Here is a 26,569-nt window from a genome sequence, read left to right on the forward strand (position 1 = left end):
GATTGAAAAAAAGACATCAAAGCAGTGTAGAGGTGAGCTGCTAGATTTGTTTCTGGTAGGTTTGACCAGCATCCAAGTGTAATGAATATCCTTCAGGAGCTCAAGTGTAAATCTCTGGAGGGAAGAAGACATTCATTTTGTTGAACACTACTGAGAATGTTTAGATGAGTGGTATTTGAAGCTGACTGTAGAACAATCCTACTGCTGCCAACAAATTCTGTGTAGGTACTGCAAAGATAAGATACACGAAATTAGGGCTCATATGGAGGCATATAGGTAGTCATTTTTCCCTCACTCTACCTGTGAGTGTAACAGGAATGGAAATGACTAGTAGATCTACAGCGTACCCTCGGCCACACACCGTGCACTGGCTTGTGGAGTATGTATGTAGATGTAGATGAACAAGTTGAGCAACTTTTAAGCATGCACCTGAGGCCCAACAAAAGAGATTTTCTGAACATCCCAGAAATGACAGATTTCACGAATGATGCTCAAAAATGATCTGCACATATGCATAGTGAAGTTTTTCTTTGAGCTAGTCCAAGATGACAAAATATGGCACTGCTAATTTTCCAATTTGAATGCTGCTTCAAATCTAGGATATACAAATTCTGAACATACTTTTCATATAACTGGTGGGTTAAATGGCCGTGGTGTTCCTGAATCTACACATTGTCAAGATACAAACAAAACACTGCCCTTTACTGAATAATGAGAGAGTCTTATACAAAACACAATTATCAAACCATTAACTCCTCCAGGAAATTATCCTCTTCATGGTATAGACGAACGACCTAGTGGATAATGTTGGAGACTCCACGAAGTTGTTCATGGATGATGATGATGATGATGATGATGATGATGATGAACATAAAAAGTCACAACACCAGAAAACTGTAACAAAATACAAGAATACCTGCAGAGGATACATAATTGTTGCAAGGAGTGGCAATTCAGCTTAAACTCAAATGTAGTCTTTCATGGATAAATTGGCAGAAGGTACCATTATTGTTTGATTATATAATCAGTAATCAAACAATGGAAACAGTGACAACTGTTACACATCTATGAATAAGCATACAAAATCATTTAAAATAGGACAACCACATTCAACTAGTTGCAAGTAAGGTTGATTCCAGACCAAGATTCATTAGAAAAATCTCACCACAGTTCATAACAGGCTTGCTTAGTTCTCCGGGGACTGTTCATTAAAGACGAAGGTAACTTCAGGAAGTGTGATAGGACAACTTCTGCTTCATACCCACATAAATGATCTGTCAGTTTGGGTGTGCACTGATCAGAATGATTATTCACAGCACAGCTATCTAGACGAAATGTCACTGTTGAGTGACTGTAGAGATATTCATGATTAAAATGTACATTACAGTTTTACTTTTCTTTATTGAATGGAGTCCTTACACTACCAATTTTCAGGGACTCAGCCCTCTTTTCAGGTGTATCTGTAAGTAAAATAAATAATTCCTCCAACCTGCAGGACCATACACATGCAAACAAAACTGGAGAAAAAACATAACTGGGGATCAGAAAAATGCACACCATCATGCATACCTATAAATAGAAGGTTGATGCATTTATGTCAAAGCTAACTTGTGGGGTAACAAATCCGTTGTACAGGACCCATCAGACTGAATACCTAAATGTACCCACGCAACACGCACATTTCAATTGCAACTGACTTAAGTCTTCCACAGTCTGAAAATGCTAGCGATAGGGCATAGAGTCTAAAGCAATCAAATAAAGCCATATGGGAGGCAGAAGGCTGAAAATAGCAGGCTAAAAACTATGTAACATGTACCTAGCTTACAAAATGACCAACCGAACAAATGTTTATGATGTGCTGTCATTAGAAGGCAGCACACAGATAACATGTAAGTGGAACAAGGGAACTGCTTTTCCAAGTATCATTAGCAGAGAAACTGAAACACCTGCAACACTATGCTAGCGCACTGCACCTAACACTTATGAAATACTTTTACAGAGCGTCGATGTGTTCCATCTGTCAATGGAATGAGAATTGAGCAGTGGCACTATGGGTCACAGCCTCGTAGACACAGCGTAAGAAGCACACATTACAGACTGAAGTGTAACCAGGGTTAGTGTTGGAGACACAATGAAAATTGGTAGTTAGAACTGGCTATAGGTAAACAGCCCAAAGTAATAATGGCACATGTACAAGAGATGTTCGCCCTTACAGAAAAATAATGGATTGTGATCACAGTTAATGGAACATATAGTAAACCTGATCTAAAAACAATAGAACCACAGAACACACACACTCACAGCTTAATACTAATGACAAACAATCACTCAATGTGGAACACCTGCAGAATATAAATTGGTATGCGCTGAAGTTAGCATTACTACATAAATTACAGTAAGGAGCTATCGTCACGAATAAAACACTAGGCCAGCTAATTAAAAAAGCATATTAAAAAAAAAAAAAAAAAAAAAAAAAGCATAATGAACAACAATGTCACAATTTAGAACCAGTGGCAAAGAGGCCCAAACATAACAGAAATGCCAAATTGTGACGCATCTCACGAGGTAAAAGTTGAAATTATTTTCCAAGAGAAAAAGGAGACCAATATACAATAAATGGGCAATATAGCAATAAAACACATTAAAAACTCTAGGTCCAGTCACTGTTGTATGTTTTTGGTATAGTGCCAGCAGCCCAAGTTAGATAGTCAGTAATGGGCTACTGAAAGCATTGCACAAAATTATTCAATATTTTTTATGCGTAAGCTCTATTTGTTTGTTAACAGAAGTGTCAGGATTACTAGTTTTGCATTTAAAAAACCTTGATCTTTTCTAGTATAATCAGTGCAATAGCCTTAGGATAAATACAGAGCTTATTCTTGAGAATATACTGAATAATTTTGTACAGTGCTTTCAATAGCCCATTAATGTCTGTAGCTAATTGGCTGTTGGTGTTATACCATAGTGCTGCCCCAGTCCCTGGGACCTAGTGTTTATGTGTTTTATTGCTATAACTGTACACACTTTTTTTATCAGTTGGCCTAGTGTTTTATTCGTGATGATAGCTCCTTTACTGTAACTTATGTAGTAATGCTAACTTCAGCACATACCAATTTATATTCTATATGCGTGTTTTGTATTGAGCGAATGTTTGTCAATAGTATTAAGCTATGAGGGTATGTGTGCTGTGGTTCTATTATTTTTAATCCCCGTTTACTACATGTTCTGTTTTAACTATGGTCTTCATGGACTATTTTTCTTTAAGGGCAAACATCTCTCGTACATGTGACAATATTACTTTGAGCTGTTATCTACAGCCAGTTCCAATTTCTAATTTTTGTTGTGCCTCTAACACTAATCCCAGTTACATTTCAGTTTGTAATGTGAGCTGCTTATGCTGTGTTTACAAGGGTGCAACCCATAGCGCCACTGCTCAGTTCTGTTTCCACTGACACATGGAACACATTGGCGCTCTGTAAAAGTCTTTCATAAGTATTCGCTGCAGTGCACTAACACAGTGTTGCAGGTTATTTTGGTTTCTCAGTTAATGATACTTGGAACTGCAGTTTCATTGTTCCACTTACATGCTATCTAAGTGCTGCCTGGCAATGACAGCAACTCATAAACATTTGAGAGGTTGGTCACTTCGTTAAGTGCAGCCACGTGTTACATAGTTCTGCCTCCAACACAGTGTCAAATGTTGATTTATTTGGTTTATTTAGACTCCATGCACCATTGCTGGCACATTCACGATATGGATGACTTACGTCAATTGCAGTTGAAATGTGCTTGTTATGTGGACACATTTGGGCATTCAATCTGATGAGCCTTTTAAGTTAGCTTTGACATGGACACCTTGACCCATAATTTATACTCTTAGGTATACTCAATAATGTGGGTTTATGTGACCCCAATTATCCTTTTTCTCTCCTATTGTTTACATGCTTATGGTCTTGCACTTTGGTGATATTATTTATTTTAACTTACAGGTATACTTGAAGACAAGGTCGAGTCCTTGAAACCTGATAGAGCACATACCAAACACTTGGGCAATCTTTTCCTGAATACTGCTCAAGTATTCAGGATCTGCGATGCCCAACAGGTTGGATTAAAGAAAGTACTGTTTGGTTTGATTAGTACAAGAGTGATACAGAATTACTCCATGAGGATAGATGGGGATCCTATGAGAAAAAAAGACTATTTTTTCACAGAATGATGTTGAGGAAATTAGAGAACCCGCATTTGCAACACACAGCAGAATGATTATACTGTCTCCAACATTCCTCTAGTGCACAGACTGTAATAACAAAATAATGGATATTGGGACTCATACAGAAGCATTCAGGCAATCATTTTTCTCCTGCGCAATTTTTGAGTGGAAAAGAAAGGGAATTACTTTGAAAACAGCACAAGTATCCTCCACAATGCCCTGTGCAATGTCTCTGAGAGTATGTATATAGCTGTAGATGATTTTGTTTGTACACACTACTGTGTAATGTTCAGTATTACTTCACAAAGAGAAAAAGCCTATTTTGCTCGCCTACACAAGTCAAATAGACACACGACTAATAAGTGGGGCAGGATTTACACATTTGAGCTTCAGAAGTGGTGTGTAATATGTCCAGACACTCGTGCACAAGCCAGAGACAAACTAAGTAGTAAAGCAAACCTGAACCTGGTTTTCAAATGTTCCTTTACATATGGAAATCGAGGGTTACTGCATCAATTTAATTGTCACATCACTGCAAAGATGAGTGATATAGATACTAGTGGCACTAGTGTTAAGCTTCAGGGCTCAATGGCATCCCTATGAGAATCTTGCCAAGTACTGTGGTTGAACTAGCCACTCTTTGAACTATAATCTACCATTGATCCCTAGAACAAAAAACAGTGCTCAGTAATTGGAAGAAAGCACAGGTCACGTCTGTCTACAAGAAGAGCAACAGAAGCGATCCACAAAACTACCATCCAATGACATAGATATGTTTTAGAATCTTTGGACATTTTCTGATATCAAACGTAAAAAGGTATCTCTAACAGAATGACATCCCCCAAGTCAATCAGCATGGATTCAAAAAACAATTTTCATGTGGAACCCAATTCACACTTTTCTTACACAATATCCTGAAAGCCATGGATCAAGGCTTCAGGCACGCGCAGTATTTTCTGATTTACAAAAAGCATTTGACTCAGTACCACACTTACATTTATTATCAAAAGTACAATCATATATGATATCAAGCGAAATTTGTAACTGGACTGAGGATTTATTGGTAGGGAGGGTGCACCACATTAACTTGAATGGAAAGTCATTGACACATGAAGAAATAACAGAGTGCCCCAGAAGCGTGTTGGGAACCTTGCTGTTAATGGTGTATATTAACGACCTTGCAAATAATATTAGTAATCATCTCACAGATAATGCATTTATCTATAATGAAATGGAACATTTTCAACTAGTTTTGAAAAACTTGGATTCTTTGTTGTGCTATCTGCCATACAGGGGAAAGCAAATTATTGCGTAAGGGGATTTCAATGTAGATTTTCTAGAACGGTCCAATAGGAAGCTTGACCTTTAAGTATTACCTGGTTCTTTCAATTTGACAACCGTTACTGATTTTCCTACTCAGGTGGTACAGGAAAGCAGCACACTGATAGATAATGTTTTCATAGACCAAGACAAATTTAACCAAATAAAAACTTTTCTTGTTAAGAATGGTCGGTCTGATCAGGAAGCACAGCTAGTTACTGTATATGATATAGCTCCATACAGTAATGAAAAAGAGTCCTCCAAAATAGTGCAGTCAGTTAATGATTTAACAACTGAAAATTTTAGGGAAAGCTTGCAACAGTTGGACTGGGATGGGATGTACAGGGAACCTGATGCTAATTTAAAAATTTAACCTATTTCATGATACCTTTGTGAGTGTACCTGAAAACAGTTTCCCTAAGAAAACAGTGGAATATAATTTTAAGAAACCATGTAAAAAGCCATGGCTTACAAAAGGGATAAAATATCTTGTAAACAGAAAAGGGAAGTATATCTTATAGCTAGGAGGAGTAATCACCACGAAACAGTGAAACATTATAAAAACTACTGCACTGTATTAAGAAAAGTTATTAAAAAGTCCAGAAGTAAGGCCATTATGTCTGAGATTAGCACATCTAATAACAAAATTAAAACTATTTGGAATATTGTTAAAAGGGAAACAGGGCAACTAAGAGCACACAAAGGGTGTATTTCTATCACACTCAATGAAAAGTTTGTGAACAAGAAGTCAGAAGTAGAATACACTTTTAATAAGCATTTTATAAATGTTGTACAGAAAATATGATCCAGCTATTCATTAGAAAATGCAAGGCAGTATACGAAAGAGGCAATACCTATGCAACTTGATAAAACTGAAATTCAACCCATCTCTCCTACTGAAATCGGAAAAATAATAAATTCACTCAAAAGTAAAAGCTCACATGGAATTGATGGAGTTTCCAACCGAGTACTACAAGCTTGTTTCCAACAAATAAGTAGGATTCTCAGCCACATATGTAGTAGCTCACTGAAACAGGGCATTTTTCCAAATAGACTGAAATACGCTATTGTTAAACCATTGCATAAAAAAGGGAATAGGTCAGATGCTTACAACTACCGCCCAATCTCAGTTCTGACAGCTTTATCCAGAATTCTTGAAAAAGCAACGTATTCAAGCGTAGCATCACATATTTCTAAACATAAAGTACTAACAAAATGTCAGTTTGGTTTACAGAAAGGCTTTTCCACAGAAAATGCTACATCTGCTTTCACTGATCAAATACTAAATGCAATTAATAACCGAACATCACCCATTGGGATATTTTGTGATCTCTCAAAGGCTTTTGATTGTGTGAATCATGAAATTCTTCTAGATAATCTTAAGTATTGTGGTATGAGTGGGACAGTGCGCAAATGGTTTAATTCATATTTAATTGAAGAATGCAGAAGATGGAAATTAACAGTACAGATGGGCTGCAAAAATCAGCAGAATCCTCTAACTGGGCGGGGAGGGGGTAAATCAAGAATGGTGTCCCACAGGGTTCAGTCTTGTGTCCCTTATTGTTCTTAATATATATTAATGACTTGCCACTCTATATTCATGAAGATGCAAGGCTAGTTCTTTTTTCTGATGATACAAGTATAGTAATCATACCCAACAAGCAAGAATCAGCTGAGGAAGTTGTAAATAATGTCTTTCAGAAAATTATTAAGTGGTTCTCTGCAAATGGACTCTCACTAAATTTTGGGAAAACACAATTTATACAATTCTGTACCGTAAATGGCATAACACCACTGATAAACATTGACTATGAACAGAAGTCTGCTGCTAAGGCAGAATATTCAAAATTTCTGGGTGTGGGCATTGATGAGAAATTGAATAGGAAGAAACACATAAATGAATTGCTGAAATGGTTAGGTTCAGCTACTTATGGTATTAGGGTTATTGCAAATTTAGGTGATAAACATGTCGTGTCAGTAAATTAGCCCATTATGCCTACTTCAATTCACTGCTTTCCTATGGCATCATATTTTGGGGCAATTCATTGCACAAAAGCTTGTAATCAGAATAATAGCTGGAGCCCACCCAAGATCACCTTGCAGACATTTATTTAAGGAACTTGGGATATTCACAGTACCTTCGCAATACATATATTCACTTATGAAATTTGTCATTAATAACCCATCCCAATTCAAAAATAACAGTGAAGTGCATAGCTACAACACTAGAAGAAAGGATGATCTTCACTATTCTGGATTAAATCTCACTTTGGCAAAGGGGTGAATTATGCTGCCACAAAAATCTTTGGTCACTTGCCAAACAGCATTAAGGGTCTGACAGATAGCCAACCAACATTTAAAAGAATTTCTGAATGACAACTCCTTCTACTCAATAGATTATTTTTTAGATATGAAGTAGTAACTGTAAAACAATTAATTAATTATTTTAGGTAAAGAAAACTTATGTTACAGCAACACGTTCCACATCATCATTCATGACCTATGGAACAAGGATTAATGTATCTATGAATGTATGTATGTATGTATGTATGTATGTATGTATGTACAGCGATAGGAATATGGTTCCTGCAGTACAGGCAAGGGGGTTTCTCCACCAATGGGCTTCAATGGTGTTTTCAAGAATGTGACTTGAAGTGGCATGTAGGCTTAACAGGTGTGCTGCTATCCAGTATAAATAGCTGTCACTCTGTAGTAAAATCATTTACAGCCCAGTAGTGCTATTGGAATGTGGAGGTTATAGGCTATGCTGGACAAGAGGATGCCATGACGCTGCATGCAGCAGTCATGAGTTAGGGCCTCTGTCACCATACCTGCCTCCTGCACTACATCTGGACTTGGTGCCACAGCGTGACAGGGCTACCCAGGTCCACCCCATCAGTGAGGCCTGACTGCACCAAGGAGCCAGCTATCACTGCAAGAATTCCGGCCACCTCGACATGCTGTGTGCTTGTGGCACGACTAACGTAACCAGGTTGTGCGACACATACTGTGCACAGGTGTTGGCAATCCTGAGTGAGTTTTAGAGCAGCCAGCTGGGTGCTAGCACTTGCCATGGGGCCACTGCATCTCTAAGAGGGGGGTGGTCACTACTCCGCATCAGCAGAGTGCAAATGACTGAGTAAAATACCATATTTACTTTAATATGCTGTGTTCCCCTGGGACGACACTGTCCTGCAACCCTGCCAGAACACTCTGCTGTCTGCCATCCTGCATCAAAGCCACCCCAATCCCCCGGGTCAGCTTCATTTGGTATCAGCAGTGGAATCTTTCACCCAGTCACCACGTCATTTGATGACAGCAGAAAGAGTGATAGTGCTTACAATTGTCACCTGTGGATGAAGAATACGACTCCACTTCTGTGCGGATGCAGTTTTGTTGACATATGATGTGGCGGGTGCAGTGTTTTTGGTCGACTTTGAGTATCATAGCAGGGCAGTGGGTCTTTGGTCATATGTATAACATGGGCTCAATATGTGGCAGGTAAATGCAGACGGGGTTCTGTGGATGTGGAAATAAGAATGTTGGTTTTTGCAATGGGTGCTATCACACAAAAGAGATGTGTCTCTCTCACTGTCTAGTAGCAAATAAGCTGTTAATCATGAGTAACAATTCAGGAGGTGAAACTAAATTTAGTCCTCATTTCCATGTCTAAATAATAATTATGTGCAGCCAATCAGGCAAGAGTAGTTAGCTTGTAGTAAGAAGTAATATGATAGTGTCACAGTTAAGTGTTCTCATAATCTGATTTCATTTTCCTGTTTTGACATTTTCATTGAATGGAATTATCATGACACCAGAGTATGACAATCAAAAGAAATGCACGATATTGTGGACCATCTGTAAGGCGCACAGGTGTACAACAAGTGTTGCTCAGTATGTAAGCATGTAAAGAAGTAAGAGGTGTGGGATCGAAGTATGTTTAAGTGTCCTTGTCATTTCTGTGTGTAATTGATAAAAGGTAATAATGTCGTGGTCAGTACCACAGTGAGAGAAGTTTTCAATACCACAGGGGGCTCCTCAGATGAGGTGTTCAAAATTGTAAAAACTGAAGTGGACAATACCCAACTGTCTGAGAATGGAAGCACTTCGGGATAGGGAGAAAGAAACAGCTTACTGCAGAACTCCATAGTATGTGGAGAAGAAGCAGAGAGGGTTCGATGACTCGTGGATTAAAAATTGTCCTTGGGACATGAGGAATAGGAAGATTTTGGAGAGGATGGATAGAAGGGAAAGAGAGGAGGCATATGGAGAACATTGGAAGGAAGAGGGACAGTCCTGGAGATGGACTGACTGGTCACACAACTTGTCCAACAACTTTTAATATAGTTAACCCAATCAATCTGGAAAGGTGGAGGAGAGAACAGAGAATCTGATGACTGGTGGGACAAGTTTGTGAGTGGGAAGATTATGATAATTATTAAATGGAGTGGCAACATTATACAAATTACTGAGAGTTTACACAATGCATGGAATAAGTTGTTAAAAGCATGGGGAGTATTGTAGAAGTACCAGCTCAGATATCATATGGAATTGTGGAGGCCGGGGTAGCAGGAATGAGTGTGGGCTGTACGAAAGTGAATAAGTGTGTGGATAGCAAAGTGAGTGATCCAAGTGCCACACTAACTATCTCATTGCAGGATAATGGGTGTTTTTTAGAGGCCGTAGAGCCTGGACGAAATGCACAAGTGCATCTGCCAACTAAATTTGCAACATGCAGAGTGGAACTGCAGATGATAATGCTAATTTAGATACTACAGGAAATGTACAAAAAGTTGTTGATAGTTATGTTGCAGATGTTGTGGCTAAGATGGTAAAGAACATATATTTCCATATGAGGAATGTGTTCCCTAGAGCTTAGGAGGAAACGAAGAAGCCGTGGAACAGGATGTGAGGACATGGAGGGAGGGAGGGAGGGAGGGAGGGAGGGAGAAGTTGCCAATGACACATAACTAGCAGAGCAAAAAAGTAAAGGTAGAATGTAATGTGGGTTCCAAGAGAACTAATTCAGTGGAGTAGTACAGAAGTAGTCTAGTAGTGTAAGAGTAAGTATAGTAAGCTTAGTAGGTTAAATGGGGTCTCAGAACCATGTGGTTTAAGCCGCCGGACACTCCTGTGATGGAAACATGTTTCATAAAACGTGATACAACATTTACTGGGCATGGGAATCTCGGTTGTAGATTCGATCTATGTGGAGACTCAGGGGTCTGGATCTTCAAGGGGGTAATGTAGCAGCACTACTGTTTTGTGGGTAAATCTATGGGAATATGTGGGAGTGTGGAGGTAAAGCATTGCAACAGCTGCTGCCACCTGGCAAGTGTGTGATGTAGACATTCCAATTACAGTAACAGGGCTGTTTATCCATTGTTAGACAGGCTAGGCTTGGCTCTGCAAAATGGGCAGCACAGCAGTAAGATACTTGTTGCAGTACAGGCAAGGAGATTTCTCCACCAACAGGTTTCAGTGGTGATGCCAAGAATGTGACTGAAAGCAGCACATCGGCATAAAAGGCGTATTGCTATCCTGCTTAAAGAGACATCACTTTGTAGCAAAATCATTTGCAGCCAAGCATTACTACATGGAGGCTGTGGCAGACAAGGGGACATTATGAAGCTGCCAGCAGTAGTCACAAGTTCAGGCCTCCATCACTATACCTATCTCCTGCACTAACAATAAGTCCACCTTCCAGACTTTGAGCCGTGCCACGACAGGGCTATCCAAAGTCCATTCCATCAGCAGGCCTGACTCCCACCCAGGAAGACACTGGATCAAGTCTCAGGCATGGCAGCTGCCTTTCACCAATAACAATACCATAATAGCAGCAGCTGTGGCACACCCCACCATCACCCATTGGGTCACAGCTGTCCACCAAGGAGTTGGCTACCACTGTAAGAATTCTGTCCATCACTGATGATGCGTGGTTTGCAGCATGACACATGTAACTTGTGCCGATAGGGGCAGAGTGCAAATGTCTGAGTAAAATAAAAGGTTTATTTTGGTAGCTGTGTGGAGCTTGCTCCAACTAAGGTTGACAATCTTCGACAGTCAAAAATGGAAAGGTCTTTTAGGAAAAAAATTCCACCATCCTGCTCAAAAAGGCAGGAAAAGGCTACATCGGATTCAGTGGGTAGTCAACTAGAAGACAGCAACGAATTGGAGCGTTTGCAACCATCCAAATGCACACTAAAACACAAAAAGAAGATTAAACATAAACAAATAAATTAAATAGCACCACACAACATAAACTCACTACTTCAGACTGGAAAACTCAAGGAGCTCACAGATGAACTAAATAAACAAAAAATTTTAATAACAGGGATCCAAGAAATGAGAAACACCACAGAGGACCCATTCGAATCACAAGGATACAGAATTTATAATGGGAAACCAAGACCGAGGGCAATGAAACAATGTCCCCAGTTTGGAACAGGGTTTTTAGTAAACATAAAAATAATAGATTCAGTAATGGATTTCCAAGCAGTATCACCAAGAACTGAGACTCTAAGCTTTAAAACAATGAATAAAACCTACACAATAATAAATGCTCATGCCCCAACAAATGAAAAAAATTGTCTAACAAAAACAAAGGAAGAGGTAGATAAATTTTGGGACCTTCTAGAACAAACTGTGAACACAGTAAATAAAAAGAATGTAAAAATCTTATTGGGAGATTTCAATGCTCAGTTGGGAAAAGAAAGGAAATATAAAGATATAATTGGAAAATGGAGTCCACATAAATTTACAAACAAAAACGGTCAAAGACTTGTAGAACTCTGCAGAGAACACAACCTTATATCTAAATCAACATACTTTAAGAGGAAGCCAAGTAAACTTAAAACATGGAAACATCCAGACTGGAGGAAGGGCGAGTGGCAGCTAGACCATGTCTGTATGGACAAAAATTTTCATAAAGAGATCCACAATGTTAAAGCACTGAGAGGAGTAGACACAGGCTCAGACCATTATATGGTTAAAATTAAAATCAAATTCACACCGTTAAAGAAGAGGACCGGAAAAACTAATAAAATAAAAAGGAGGTTTGACCCACATCAGCTAATTAAAAATAATAAGTACTAACAAATAACAGATGATCTAGAACAACTAGTGCCTAATCTTAAAAAAGAAGCAGAGAATCTAGCTCCCTTGAACCCACGAAGGAAACATGCATGGTGGACATCAGAATGTGACAAATTCCATAAAGATAGACACCAAGCATGGTTAAAGTTTCAAACACATAAAACTGAAGAAAATGCCATCAACCTCAAAAAATGAAAGAAAAAAATTCACTCAAAATATTAGAAGAATCAAGAGAGGATTTCATAAAGATATTATAAAGTCTATAGAAGGTAATTATCATAAAACCAACTCCAGGAACTACTACAAAATCTTTGGGAAACAACTACAACAATATGAGGCCCCTACACTAATACTGAAAGATGAAGATGGAAGAATGACACACAGTAACAAGGAAAATGCAGAAATCATGGCAAAAGCATTTAACAAACATCTGAATTGCGAGGAACCCAAAGAACCCTTACAAATCAACATAAATACCCCAATAAAAACCAAACCTAACAAACTAGACCCTCCAACTTTCCGAGAAGTAGAAGAAATTCTTAAAGAACAAAAAAATTATAAGGCATGTGGAGAAGATCAGGTTTTTGTTGAAATGTGGAAATATGCAAGTGACACAGTCAAGACCTCCTTACACATGGCTCTAACAAAAATTTGGGTAACAGAACAATTTCCCGAACATTGGACCACAGCTATCATCCACCCACTACACAAAAAGGGAGATAAGAGCAACCCAGACAACTACAGAGGAATCTCTCTCCTAGATTGCACATATAAAATTCTATCCAAGATCCTATATGCAAGAATCAAGGAGCAATTAGAACAAGAGTTAGGGGAATATCAGGGAGGTTTCAGACCATGGAGAAGCTGTGCAGAGCAGATAATTAGTTTAAAACTGATTATGGCATACTACAAGAAACGGAACAAACCTCTGGCAATAACATTTGTAGATTTTAAGAAGGCATATGACTGTTTCCACAGACCTTCAATATTAAAAATTTTAAGAAATCTAGGACTCCATCCAAAACTAATTAAAATAATACAACTCACTCTAACCAACACCAAATCAAAAGTGAAGTTTAGAGGAGAAATTTCGGAACCATTCCTCATAAAAACAGGCTTAAGACAAGGTGACTGCTTATCACCATTACTTTTCAACTGTGCACTGGAATACATAATGAGAGAAGGGTACAAGGACAATCCAAAGAGGATAATGATTGGAAGTGCAAAAGATGATATTAGCTTAAACTGCTTTGGATTCGCTGATGATCTTGCTCTCCTAGCCAACACCGTTCAAGAAGCCAGGCAACAAGTGAAATCACTACAAGAAATAGCAGAGAAAGTAGGCCTTAGAATATCATTTGAAAAAACGGAGATTATGCTGATCCACCACTTGCAAACAAAATTACAATAGGAGAAGAGGAAATCAAAATTGTTGATAAATTTAAATATTTAGGCGAAATAATAACATACAATCTAAATGAGAAGCCATCATGGCAAAATAGAATAAAAAAACTGAACTATGCAAATTACATTACCAAAACTACATACAACAAAAAAAGTCTATCTATAGATGCAAAATTAAAACACTATAAAACAGTTACACAACCAGAAATAACGTATGCAGCTGAAACTATCTTCAAAACAACTAATACAGCAGAAATTGACAGAATACTAAAAATAGAAAGAAGAATAATTAGGAAATGTATAAATAAACAGTATAAAATAAATGGACATTGGAGAATAGCATCAAATGAAACAGTATATAAGAAAATAGAACCAGTCATGAGCACAATCAGGAAGAAATGCATCTCATTCTTTGGACATCTGATGATAACTCCAGAAAACAGAATTAGTAAAAAAATAATACAAAAATTGTGGAATAGCAAGAGCGCCATTAAATGGATCACAGAAATTAAGGAAGATATAAAAGAACTTCAAATTACAGTAGATGACCTAAAAAACAAGACAGAGAAAACCAGAATACTGCAAGACCCGCAAACCAGACTACAAATGAAAATCAATAAAAGGAGTACAGGAAGAGTTGTCTCAGATGAAGAAAGAAAGAAAATATCTGAAAGAATGAAGAAATATTGGGCAGGTAGAAGAGCAAAACACCTTTCATATAAGAATAGCCTCTAATAATTATATTACCCAAATATCATATTAAGTTATTGTATCCATGTGTAACAACTTGTTTAGAACTTTGTATTTTTGACTACAGTGGTCCAATGAAGGCCATAAAATAAATAATAATAAAAAAAAGCTGTGTGTTATGTGGGCTGCCACTGGCCTGCAACCTTGCCACAACCCTCAGCCACCTGCCATCCTGCACCGAAGCCACTCCACTATCCCCATGGTTGGCTTCAGTATCATTAACACAAATACAGTAATTATGTGTATGCTGCTGGTTCTGTATTAAATGGCTGAATTCTGAGAAAATTAAACATGTTCCCTGACAGAATCACCTTCTGCAATGAGACTGAATACATTACACCTACCTGTGGAAAAGTGTCTTACATCTACCTGTAGAGAAGTGTCGACTGATATGAAGCGCAAAAGGACATTAACTACACACCAAATGTTTGTTTCAAAACTCAAGATACTGAACATGTGTAACAGAACAGCAGTTACTTCTAATCAAAAATCTCCAAGATAATATCCTAGACTGTAAACAGAAAATTAGAAGATACAAGAAGCTTCCAAGGGGGGACAGGAATTTGTTTCACACAAGAGTCTCGAGCAAAATAGCAACATTCTCAAGAATCAGTTTGATCTGTATGGAAATAAGATGCATGGCAAACACATATGGATACATTGTGTATGGTCAGATCACTGACATATATGAAGCCAACCATATTCAATAAAAGGTGGACCAGGAGCCAAGTATCAACTAATGTCAGTTTATGGAAAATTCCACGAGGTAAAAAATACTGAGCAGATGTACAATCAAGGTTTATCATATGCAACAACCCAGTGCCAAGATAGTTATCTTACCTTAAATACCTGAATATGTCCAAACAACACATCACCTACCACTGCTAGATATCTTGTTGCAACTTCTGGGTCACAGGTCTCTCACCAGGGAGTGCTATCACTTTCAAGGGGTTGCTTGATAAACCGCCAAACACACACAATGGCGCCATGTACCCAGCATATAAAGTGTCTCTCACAATGTGAATTAATCTAAGGACAGTGCATAATCAAAGTTTATGCCTGCAGAAAGATTGTCATGTTTATCTGTAATGCTTCTGGGGTATGTTGCACCCAGCTAATATTATGGGATGGTGCCAACAAGGGGATGCAGATGTTTTTATCAGGAGCAGCAAGAAGGGGCATATATTTCATTACATGTCTTTCGCATGAGTATTGTTAATGGTGCAGTCTATAATGATAATATCCTGCAGTGTGCCTTCTTCAATATGAATGTTGAACTGGATTCCACCTACTGAATGATAACATTCAGTCACGCAGGGCTGGCCTGGTAGGTGAGTATTTGTAACATGTGGTCACTGTTTGTCTAGTGTGGTCAGTTTGCTCCCTGGCCTTGAATCCGATACAACACACACAGGAGGCTCCAGACAGAAAGGTTGCATTTGTAACTTTGTCATGACAGACCACTGCTGACCTCCAGAGAGCACTACCGTGACAATGAGAGCCATAACAGGAAACCCTACTGAATGGCCTAATCCACAATATGGAGGGTCATAGTATGTCTTAAATTGCCATGCGAGGCTATAACATCTGTTACTGATATTCTGTAGGTCACTTGTGGAATGTAACCAGCATACATAACCAGCACACATAATCAGCATACCCATGTCCCTAAGACTTCTTGCCCTGCAAGTGAAACTTTCTCCACTTACTTTATTTTGCACAGTTTCAGGTACATACTCTCAGAGTCACTGTAAACAGGAGAATTGTGTTTTTGGCCCTCTCCATACAGAGTGTCCAGGAGGAATGGCCAATATTCAGGGATATGACAGGCAGGGTCATTTAGAGCAAAAAAGGCAAATAAACATGAGCTCTTAAATGCATACCTAAGAGCTATGAGCACTTGTTCATCTTTGTTACTGTGACACCCATCGCTTCTACTGAACAAGTTCTCACAGCTCTTAAGGCATACATTTTAGAGCCCATGTTTACTAGACTTTTACTTCAAATGATCGTTACTGTCATTTCCTTGAATATTAACCAGTCTTCCTGGGACACCCTTTATTACATGTCACAGATCTTTACCATTTTGAAAATGGTGCTGAGCAGAAAAAACGTTTACTTATATGTCTCATACAATTAACATATGTTTCTCATGAAGTATGAATCTTACCAAGGGATATTTTATTTTTACTTTTTTAATTGTATGGGTACAGCTTGTTTAGAGTAAGTCCATGTGGACTACAACTTATGAAAATTTTACATCTAACATTATTGCTGTAATTTCTGTATTGTAAATTTTACCATATGCTTTTCAAAACCAGGAGCATATAACTGATAAAAAATTTGTTAAAAAAGCTTCTACATTTAGTGTAAGATTAATGCAACTTATGTGGTAAAGTTTTTGTTTTCAGTTGTCATCATTTGTCTGAAAACTATTAGTACTATTAAGATGATTAGGTAACTTACTCCCAATTTGATGCTTCTGTTAGCATGGTCTGCAACATCACACACAATTTTCAGTGCTCTCTGGGTATCCTCGTAATCTGGTGAGGAGGAATCCAGCTGTCGGGAATAGTCTTCAAGTAGAAGTCGGTACTGTGGTATTCGCTGGACAGGTTTTAACATGAAATGCTTAATTGAAAGTTTTTGGCAAATGGGCAAGGCTTCAAAGTCTCTCACTAATTTGAAAAATTTTGGATATTTTTGACAACATTCATCAAAATGACTGCACTGAGCTCCAAAATTCTGAATATATGTGGTATACAGTTTTAAGAAAGGACCTTTCCTTACAATGACATCCGCTATCTTTTTAGAAGATTGCCAATTTTCAATTCTGCATTCAAGATCGTGCAGCAGATCCTCATTAAGGCTTTGTAATTGTGGCAAACTATTAAATATCTTACAGAAGTCGTCATCGGGGATTATTTGAGATTGATATTGTTTTCTTGTCATTTCCAAAGCCTGTCGGAAATCTTCATTTAAAAGTTTCAGTACACTGATAAATACTCTTTCTGATGTCATAAGTTCTTTGGCAATGAAAAATGCTTTATTGGCTTTCTGCTCAGATGATGTAAGTTTTACTGCATCTCCCTTGCTAAAATGACCAGTTGCCTCAGAATCAGAGTTCTGACTTGTTTCTGTGATGTCTGTTTTTTCTTGGTCTGAGTGAGCATCACCTTTCATGTAATTCTGTTCTGGAACTTTTGAGTTTCTACCAGCAGAGCTCGCTACAACTTTCATAGAAGACAGAGAGTATTCATTATCTTGACTGCTACTTGATATAGATGTACAATCTTCATTAGGGAACAAGCCTCTCTCAGACTTTGAATATACATTCCACTGAGGTGACTTCTTAGCAACATCACATTCACTCCCTTGGAACACATCTTCTAGTGAACTCTGCCTTGCTGTGTTGTCTGAGCTGTCTAGGTCAGCTAAAGCTCCACTTGAGAGGTCACCATCATCATACCACAGAGATAAACTGTTACCTCTTCCCCTAGGTTCATTCCTCATTGCTCTGACACGATCCCTGCAGCTGCTCCATGACAGCCGCCGTGCATGCTTCCTGTTTAATGCTGCATTACGGTGGGTCAGACTGCACGGCAATGATGGTGTGGATGAAGTTAATGAATCATCTGACAGTAATCTGAATATTAGTTTCTCACTTCCAGCACTCCTGTACTTAAATTTCTGTTCTGGTGATGCCTCAGTTTTTTCTTGAGTAGATGTAGTACTGTTTGAACCAGTGCTGATGGCACATACCTTACCAGTGTCTACATTAGGTGAGCTCTGACATACTTCTAAACTTGAAATACCATCACTACAGATTTTCTGTGATGTAGTGATTTCAACATGGTCAACAACAGAATTCTCCAGTAATATAGTGACATCATTATTTTCCTTTAACAGATTTATATTTTCCTCACAAGTTTGTTTATAAGAAGAACTGTCAATTTCATCTACCCTTTTCCCAATTTCATTTGAACTATTGCGAACAGAGCTATTCACTGACACCCATTCTACCTTACTTGAACTTGAACTATCATGTACATCTGTCATCGATTTTTCTTGAAAACTTGTTGCACACATATCACTTTCATTTGGGAGGGCACTAGATTTCTTAATCTCGTTTCTAGGAGCGTCTTGCTCACCAGAATGAGGACAGTCTTCACACTGAGATTTGCACACAGAAAAGTTCTCTGGTGTGACAGTTCCTTTATCTTTGTTATCTGACTTGATAAACTCTGTAGACAACACAGAATTATCTATATTTGAAGAAACATCCTTATCTAACCTACATGTTTCACTAAACGTTGTGGCTGCTGTAGTGTCCATATCAGCTGCTATTTCACTGAGCTGCACTTCATTCTTTACTGAATGACTGGTATTTGGTATAGCTGCTTCTTTGGATAAATGAGTTACATCTGGACGGTTGCAAGTTTCAAATAAGTGCTTTAGGGCATGGAGGTTGAGCCTGTCATCAATAAAACTATCTGTAGTTTCTTGTTTTGGATCCTTTTCTGGATTTATACTAGTTGTTTTATCATTAGTACAAACAATACCTTCTGATTTATTCTTGCGATTTTTTTTCTGACTATAATTAACAGTGGCATATTCGGGAAAACTGCTCTGGGGTTTAATCAAACTTATATGGCTGTACAAATCCTGTTTGCTTTCTAATTCCTTTGTAGGTAAAACATCTGTAACTGATTTTCTTCTCCTCCTAGGGGGTGGTATAGGAGTTTTACCATTTTTATCTAGCGATATGTTAACACTATGGACCTCACTTAAATGACGTGTGTAAAATCTTCCCAAACTAGAGCTTTTTGCCTTCACCTCAAGATGTTTGACTTTGCATGTGTCACTGTTGTCAAATTTTTTGAGCAATATGTCAGGAGGGCTTGATGAAATAAATTTATCCCTAGAGCTTAAAAACGAAGTACCCTCTATACACTTAAGAAATATATTTCCCTGTAACGCCTTATTTTTAGGAGAACGTGGGGGACGTACTGGAACATCTCGCCTGTCACTTTCCGGAAGACAATCAAATTCCTCAAAATTTGCAACTGGAGCTCTGATATGTAACACATGATAGGAATCAGCTTCACTTTTTGGAACTGTATCAGCTCTAACACAAAACTCTTCTACATTTTTTGATTCCAGGCACCTCTCTGCACTTGAGGTATGTTTGTTTGGAATCTTGACTTTTTGCACAGAAGTTTCACTAAGTTCCTCAACTGCTGTCTCTGATACAACACGCTTTACACAGTTCTGAGGGGAAGGAGGTTCAGTGTTCACAATAACCTTTTTTGATTTAATTGGTGTCTGTGGTTTAGGGAAAATTTGTGGTCTTGTCAGAACCTGCTTCTTCGATGAAAATGGTTTCCTATTACACTTTTCTTCACACACTTCATGTCCACCACATTTTTTAAAAGTTAAATCTTTGATCTCTTTGCACTCATACTGTTTCTTTAATTCTGTTATGGATGTTGTTGATTTTCCAGCTTCTGTAAAATTTTCTGTTGATGTTGTTTCCTTAAAGGTAATGCTCTTTTGACAAGAATTTGCACCTGAACTGCTTCCTCTTGTAACTGTCCTAAAAACGAAAAAAAAGTCATGTAATCAAGAATACTCTTCAGATGAGCAACTAAATACAGAAAGAAAACAATTAACAACTAAACATTAGTTAGCAATAAAATAAACAAATAAATAAGGATATAAATAAAATTTAAAAAGCAGCAAATCAATGTGATATGCATGAGCTGATTCTCAGGAAGGCTACCATTATTCCATTTAAGGTTGCTGATGTCTAAGCAGAATGGGTGCTAATAGGTATGATGCTGAAGTTGTTGCTGTTTTTTTGTAATTAGTAGTTAATAACCTGTCAGCAGCAAGGCCACGACAGGTAGAGAATTGGAATAATAACTATTTCTCACAGTGACTCCAGTGACATGACAACTTTGATGAACATGTGAACATAATGTTATTAATGGAAAGCAGTATATTTATTCAAACAGTCTTCCAACTCAAAAGCTCATTCTTCCATGGAGCTAAATAAACCATACCATATGAAATATTACTGTCAAGGTATTTATCATCCTATCACATCCTCATAAACATAGAACTTATCACTGATTATCAGGACCATTTTTAGTTTACAAATTAAGCGATGAACAGACTTTTAGAACCACTCTGAGCTATGGTGGTAGACCTCCACAGAAAATTTGGAACACACCAAAAATACTGAAACAACATTTATGAGAACATTCTTTGACAGCCGTGACAATTCATTAAGATTTATTTCACAGCTTTAAATACAGTCGAAGTGTTTAAAGGAGGCATACATGAGTAAAATCAGTAAAAAATTATGCAAAGTAAATAATAAAGACATCACGGTCAAAAAAAGAATATTATCAGAACAAAAATTCACAGAATTTATGTTCAGGCTGTGAAAAACAACTCATCTGAAAGTCCAAAACCATAACTGGAATCCATATGCTAAGCTTTCGCAATGGAAGAAGGAAGGAAGAAGGTAATAAAGAAACGATGTATAATGAGAAGATCCTTTACGTATGAAAGTGTACTGGTCTATGCATCTGTAGTTAAGTCACTAAATGAGTTAGTTAGGCCATGTGTAATACATTACTTTGGCACTCGAATGCTTTTATGGTGTGAAGAGATTACAAAAACAGAAGGAAGCATGAATCTTATACTGATGACAAATATACAATGCTCTCAATAGTAGATTATGCTTTAGAACTAAATTCAAGAAATGGGCAAGTTACAGATTTATCACGGCATGTTCACGTAAATCACATTGTCTGCATGTTTCAATCACATTACATGGGTAGTCTTTCAGAGTAAAACTTAGAAAGACAAAAATATAAGAAAGTAAATTTCATCATTTGGGTTTCAAATTGGATTTCCCACCACGTAAAAATCTGTTGCATCATTTATGAGGTCTTATGGCCTTCTAAATAAGTACACAAAATACTGTGTACCAATGGCATGGACACCATTCTCAGAAAATCATTTCAGAAGAATAAAGACGTAGCTACTAGTTAACAGCACAGCTGGAGCATTCTTCCTATGTTTCATATCTGACTAAAAGCACTGAAACCATCAATAAATATTCTGACAAGTACTGTGAAAATCAATAAACGAAACAAAGGTGGGGCGACAAAAATCTAAATGGCCAGACCACAAGCACAAGAATTTCATCAGTATGGCATACAGTTACATTTAAAACTTATGTTTCTTATCCTAAAATTATAATGTTTTTGGCATGGCAAAAAGATAAGATATCACTTTTCTTCATTTTGTAAAAATGTTATTTTAGCGTTATGACAGTACCTCATAGATTTGAGTCCTGCAGTTGTCCCAGGAGAGTGATGGGCAGGGATACATCCTTTTGGTTTGGGTGGTAGTAGTGGCCTCACTCTGTCTGTGAAAAGTAAAAGTTATCTGCTGTAAAATTCAATTTATAGGAAAACTCTTATGCTCCTACATATATACATAATATAAATATGATGCAACCTGAAATATTTGTTCAAGCATGGGCTTGTAGTACATGTTATATGAGTGTATACAGGTGAAAAGCAACAACTGCCATTTCAAAAGTGTTGTGAAACTGACGAAAATACACAAAAGTGGCCCAAAACGTATGTAAATTCCAAATAAGAAAAGTGTATAATCAATCTAATTCCCATAACATCCTTTCTAATAAACCATAAGTTGTAATCTGGAAAGTTTCATATACATGAGTAGCATTTTTCAGAGTACAAACTATCAATCACAAGTTTATAGACAACATTTTTGCTTTTTAAAGCATGTAATATGCTGCTGTTCTCATATTATTGAGTATATTTGCCATACAAAACATCAAAATTATATGTTGAAAGCACGGTCATGAATAAAGATCAGTGTGGGCACAATAAGTCTGCTGGGGAATCTGAGATGTTGATGATGCTCTCCTGTAGCTGTTGACTACATCAGGCACAACCTGCTACGAGTTGTGGTTCATATAGGCACCAATAATATCTACTGCCTGGGCTCAGAGGCCATTCTCAGTTCCTTACAACACCTGGCTAAAGTGGAGAGCATTAGCTTCTTTCATGAGGCAAAAGCACACCTCATAATTTGTAGCATTGGCACAGCAAAAAATTGTAGCTTGGCGCTTCAATCAACCATCCAAATAAAGTAGCCAATGGATGAATGTTTCAAAGAAAATTTACAAATTATTAGACACAAACTGCTCTATGATGCTACATCAATTCTGATGCTTCAATTACAAAGGAAACAGATGAGGTAACAAACATAATCCACTTTTTTGATTCAGTGCATGCTGTGAGAAGAATCAGATACCATACAGTTATTATAGCATCAATGATCAAAATTTTTGAATGAAAAGTAGGATGATATTTTTACTTAAAAATGTGTCAAAAAATGACTAGAAATTATCCAAGCAGCCAACAGCATTCATTTAGCTCTAGGGAAAAGAATGATGAACAGCACAAATTCATTAGAATTAAAGGACACATGATTAATAAGTTTGTGCTGTGTATGATTAGTAAGGGATGAAAGAACTACACTTGGTTCAATACCAATTCATAAAGTTAATGCATAAACAGAGAGAGCTGCGCGCGCAGTGCAGTAATTAGAGAGAGAGAGAGAGAGAGGGAGGGGGGGGGGGGGAGGAGAGGGGTGTGTGTGTGTGTGTGTGTGTGTGTGTGTGTGTGTGTGTGTGTGTGTGTGTGTGCGCCTGACAAATTAAATTCTACTCAGGATCAGGGGACTTAAAACTGGACCCTAACTTTTCACAATAGCAATTCCCTTACCAACTGAGATATTGCGGCTCACCTTGTACCCTGACTCAAAGTTTCAGACTGCCTTTTTGGCAGATGTTTTCTAAGTGAAGTATTGGTGGACTGACATAAAACACTTCATTTTCCAGAACAATCACAATAATAAGAAGAGAAAGAGAATTACAACAGTGCAGTTGCTACACTAACCAGACTGAGTGTCATACAGTTTCCTCCAAATTATGCTTATTTTCATGTCTATGAAGGCTAGTACAATTAAAAACTATGAACAGAAAATATGCAGCATAATGCCAAATGCTTCCATAACAATGTTTCCCAGGTTCAAATGTGTTCGAGAGTATGCACATTTACAATATATTCAGTTCTCATTTTCCCTAACCAGGCTTTATTAACCTGCTCCCCTCTTTTTGTATACTATCTCAGTGTCTCTAGTTCATTTACTACAGCAGCTCACTGCATATCTCACAATACACTAACTCTGGAAGCAGCTTTTTCAGAGTGATGAGTAAATTTATAAATTAACACAACCATCCAAACCATTCAATGTGTTGTAGCTGTTGTATGGCTTCAGCTGTAAGGTTATTAAAACCTGCATTGAGTATAAACCACTGGAATTGATATAGATTGGTAACAGACGAATTAACCAAGTGAATGTGTGGCTTTCATTTATAGATGGGCATCCAAGTATGATAAACAAGATGAATAAAGGTATCATGTACCAACCTTGCTTCTGTATAATACCCCCTTCAGCCATCAGACTGGAAAAATAATTAAGAGCACCTGAAAAAATAAAATCAATGTACTGACATTCCTTTCAGAAAAGATGATGCATATTGGAAGCTACTAAGTCAGTCATATTAATGTGAATTTTGGGGCCATACAACCATGTACCAACTGTTTGTGTGAGAACCATTTTGTTAAAAAAAACACAGTTAAGGGTAAACATGCAGAATTGTTGCAGTTATTGTTGTTATAAAACATGACCAGCTTGCCACCATTGGTATTTTGAATAGGGGAACTGGTGTACTGTATTCTATAGGATGACTTGGACAGCTTGAATAAATGCTTGGCACACTGTATCAAATAAAAACATGATATGTATAATCAATCAAAAAGCAAGAATTCTGAATTCAGAGAATCACTGTATTGTATTACCATGGTTCATAAGAATGAAAAAAACAGAGTCTGGGATATTCTAAATCAAGTAAACACAATGGATATTCTCGATTTAAGATAAAGACTTTTTCTTAAAATCTCTGTAAGTGCATTAAAAAAAGTCCTTGTACAGGAGTATTTTCAGGATGAGCAAGCAATATATCATAAGCCATGGAGTACAGTCTTTTCAGAAGAGGGTGGGAAAGAGAATCACAACAAAAGAGTTGTTACATTAACAAGAAGACTGCATGTCATATAGTTTCATCCAAACTGTTCTTCCTGTTGAACCAGGGTGCAGCATTAGACCTTTTATTCCATTAATTCCCACTTACTGATGCACTGGATCAATTGGCAGCTGGTCAGCTTGTTGGAGCCCACTGCCACAATATATAGATTCTATGGCAAAAATCACTAATGACAGAAGGGTGTCTTATTTTGATCGTATTTCAATCCTTACCAATTTGAGTAGTGCTGCATACAAAGTGCCATTAAGTTAGCAGCAGCATACTAACCCATTGGCAAGTATCTTAAATATATCCACCATTGAGTGAGTCAGAAGACATAAGTGACTCATGATTGGAAATGAAAATATTTTTTGATCACTGACAAAAGGAGACTCTGACAGCTTGAAGACTGACTTCATGAATGAATGATTATGGCAAGTATTCAAATACTGTCCGTCTTAAGAGTATAACAACATTGGTCTTATAGTGGGGATACGAGGTGAAAAGTTGACAAAAGATGCACATGACAATTCAATAATTGTTATGTTTCAACTAGCATAGACAATAGATTATTTGATCACCAATTACAGTAATGGTCAACAACAATACACCTATTGCCCATGTACCACACATTCACATTTATGATTTATTCCACCAGATGCCCACATTGCTATCCATGCCCCATGCAAGTTCATTAGCAAGACAGATCACACTGTTCAACCATAACAACACTGGAATGGTTGAAGACTGAGGAAAGGTCTGGTGTTTTATAGGTTTTCACACATGCAAGTGTGTGTGTGTGTGTGTGTGTGTGTGTGTGTGTGTGTGTGAATTACTTGTCAATTTAATATACAAAAAACTTTGACATTTGGTGCCCTGACCAGTTTTCAGTACCACGCTCTCCGTGCAGGCTGAGCATATCTTCCAGTCCTGCATTTTTTCCTAAATGGCAATTGCATCTTTCAAGACATTACATCAACCCATACTGCCAATTTTTTACAGGAACAGTTCAAACACCACTGTGATTTCCACTATCCGACGCACCCTAAAACTCACCAGATCCCCTTTACTGAGCACTTAAAGGACTTACTCATTATGTTCCCCATAACACCACCTTTTTGTTGAAAGACTGGTTATTCCCAACAATTGGATCAATCAGTGAAATGGATTATAATTATAAAAGTCGATGAGTATACCAATAATGATTTATTTAGCATTAGTAATTTATTTTTCCAGCAATCATTTTACAATGAAATAGGATTTGTCAACTTAATACATGGAAAACGTAAGTCATATACAGACAGATGAATATACAACAACATTTAAAGAAGAGAGGACAGGATAGGTTGTCAGCATAGTCCACTTGAATGACATCAAGGAAGTCTACAGAGACTTCCATAACATAATGGTAGAGTGGACAGTATATACGAGGTGTGCCAATAAAGAAACCAGACTGCCTGTTGTGCGCATTTCTGGTTTAGTCGATGACAGAGTAAATGACCCTGATTACCCAGCAAAGTAATTACGTGTGACGAAACATGGATATGCCAATACGATCCAGAGACTCAGCGACAATCCATACGTTGGAA

The 26,569-nt window shown here is 37.6% G+C and overlaps 1 protein-coding gene across 9 annotated transcripts in view; it reads right to left on the minus strand.

Annotated features, from left to right (window-relative positions):
* Positions 1 to 26,569, minus strand: part of LOC126248599 (uncharacterized) — a 214,846-nt gene that overhangs the window by 90,857 nt on the left and 97,420 nt on the right. For 5 of the 9 annotated variants that reach the window (XM_049949727.1, XM_049949728.1, XM_049949726.1 and 2 more), the window contains 3 exons: positions 24,325 to 24,381; positions 22,133 to 22,223; positions 17,246 to 20,375 (listed from right to left, as the gene is read on the minus strand). In XM_049949727.1, the coding sequence (XP_049805684.1) occupies positions 17,246 to 20,375; positions 22,133 to 22,223; positions 24,325 to 24,355 (3,252 nt within the window). In that variant the 5' untranslated portion in view covers positions 24,356 to 24,381. The remainder of the gene's footprint in view (positions 1 to 17,245; positions 20,376 to 22,132; positions 22,224 to 24,324; positions 24,382 to 26,569) is intronic. The other 4 variants (XM_049949732.1, XM_049949734.1, XM_049949735.1 and 1 more) reach the window with 1 other exon arrangement.

This window comes from Schistocerca nitens, chromosome 3 (assembly GCF_023898315.1).
Source record: "Schistocerca nitens isolate TAMUIC-IGC-003100 chromosome 3, iqSchNite1.1, whole genome shotgun sequence".
Classification (NCBI taxonomy): Eukaryota; Metazoa; Arthropoda; class Insecta; order Orthoptera; family Acrididae; genus Schistocerca; species Schistocerca nitens.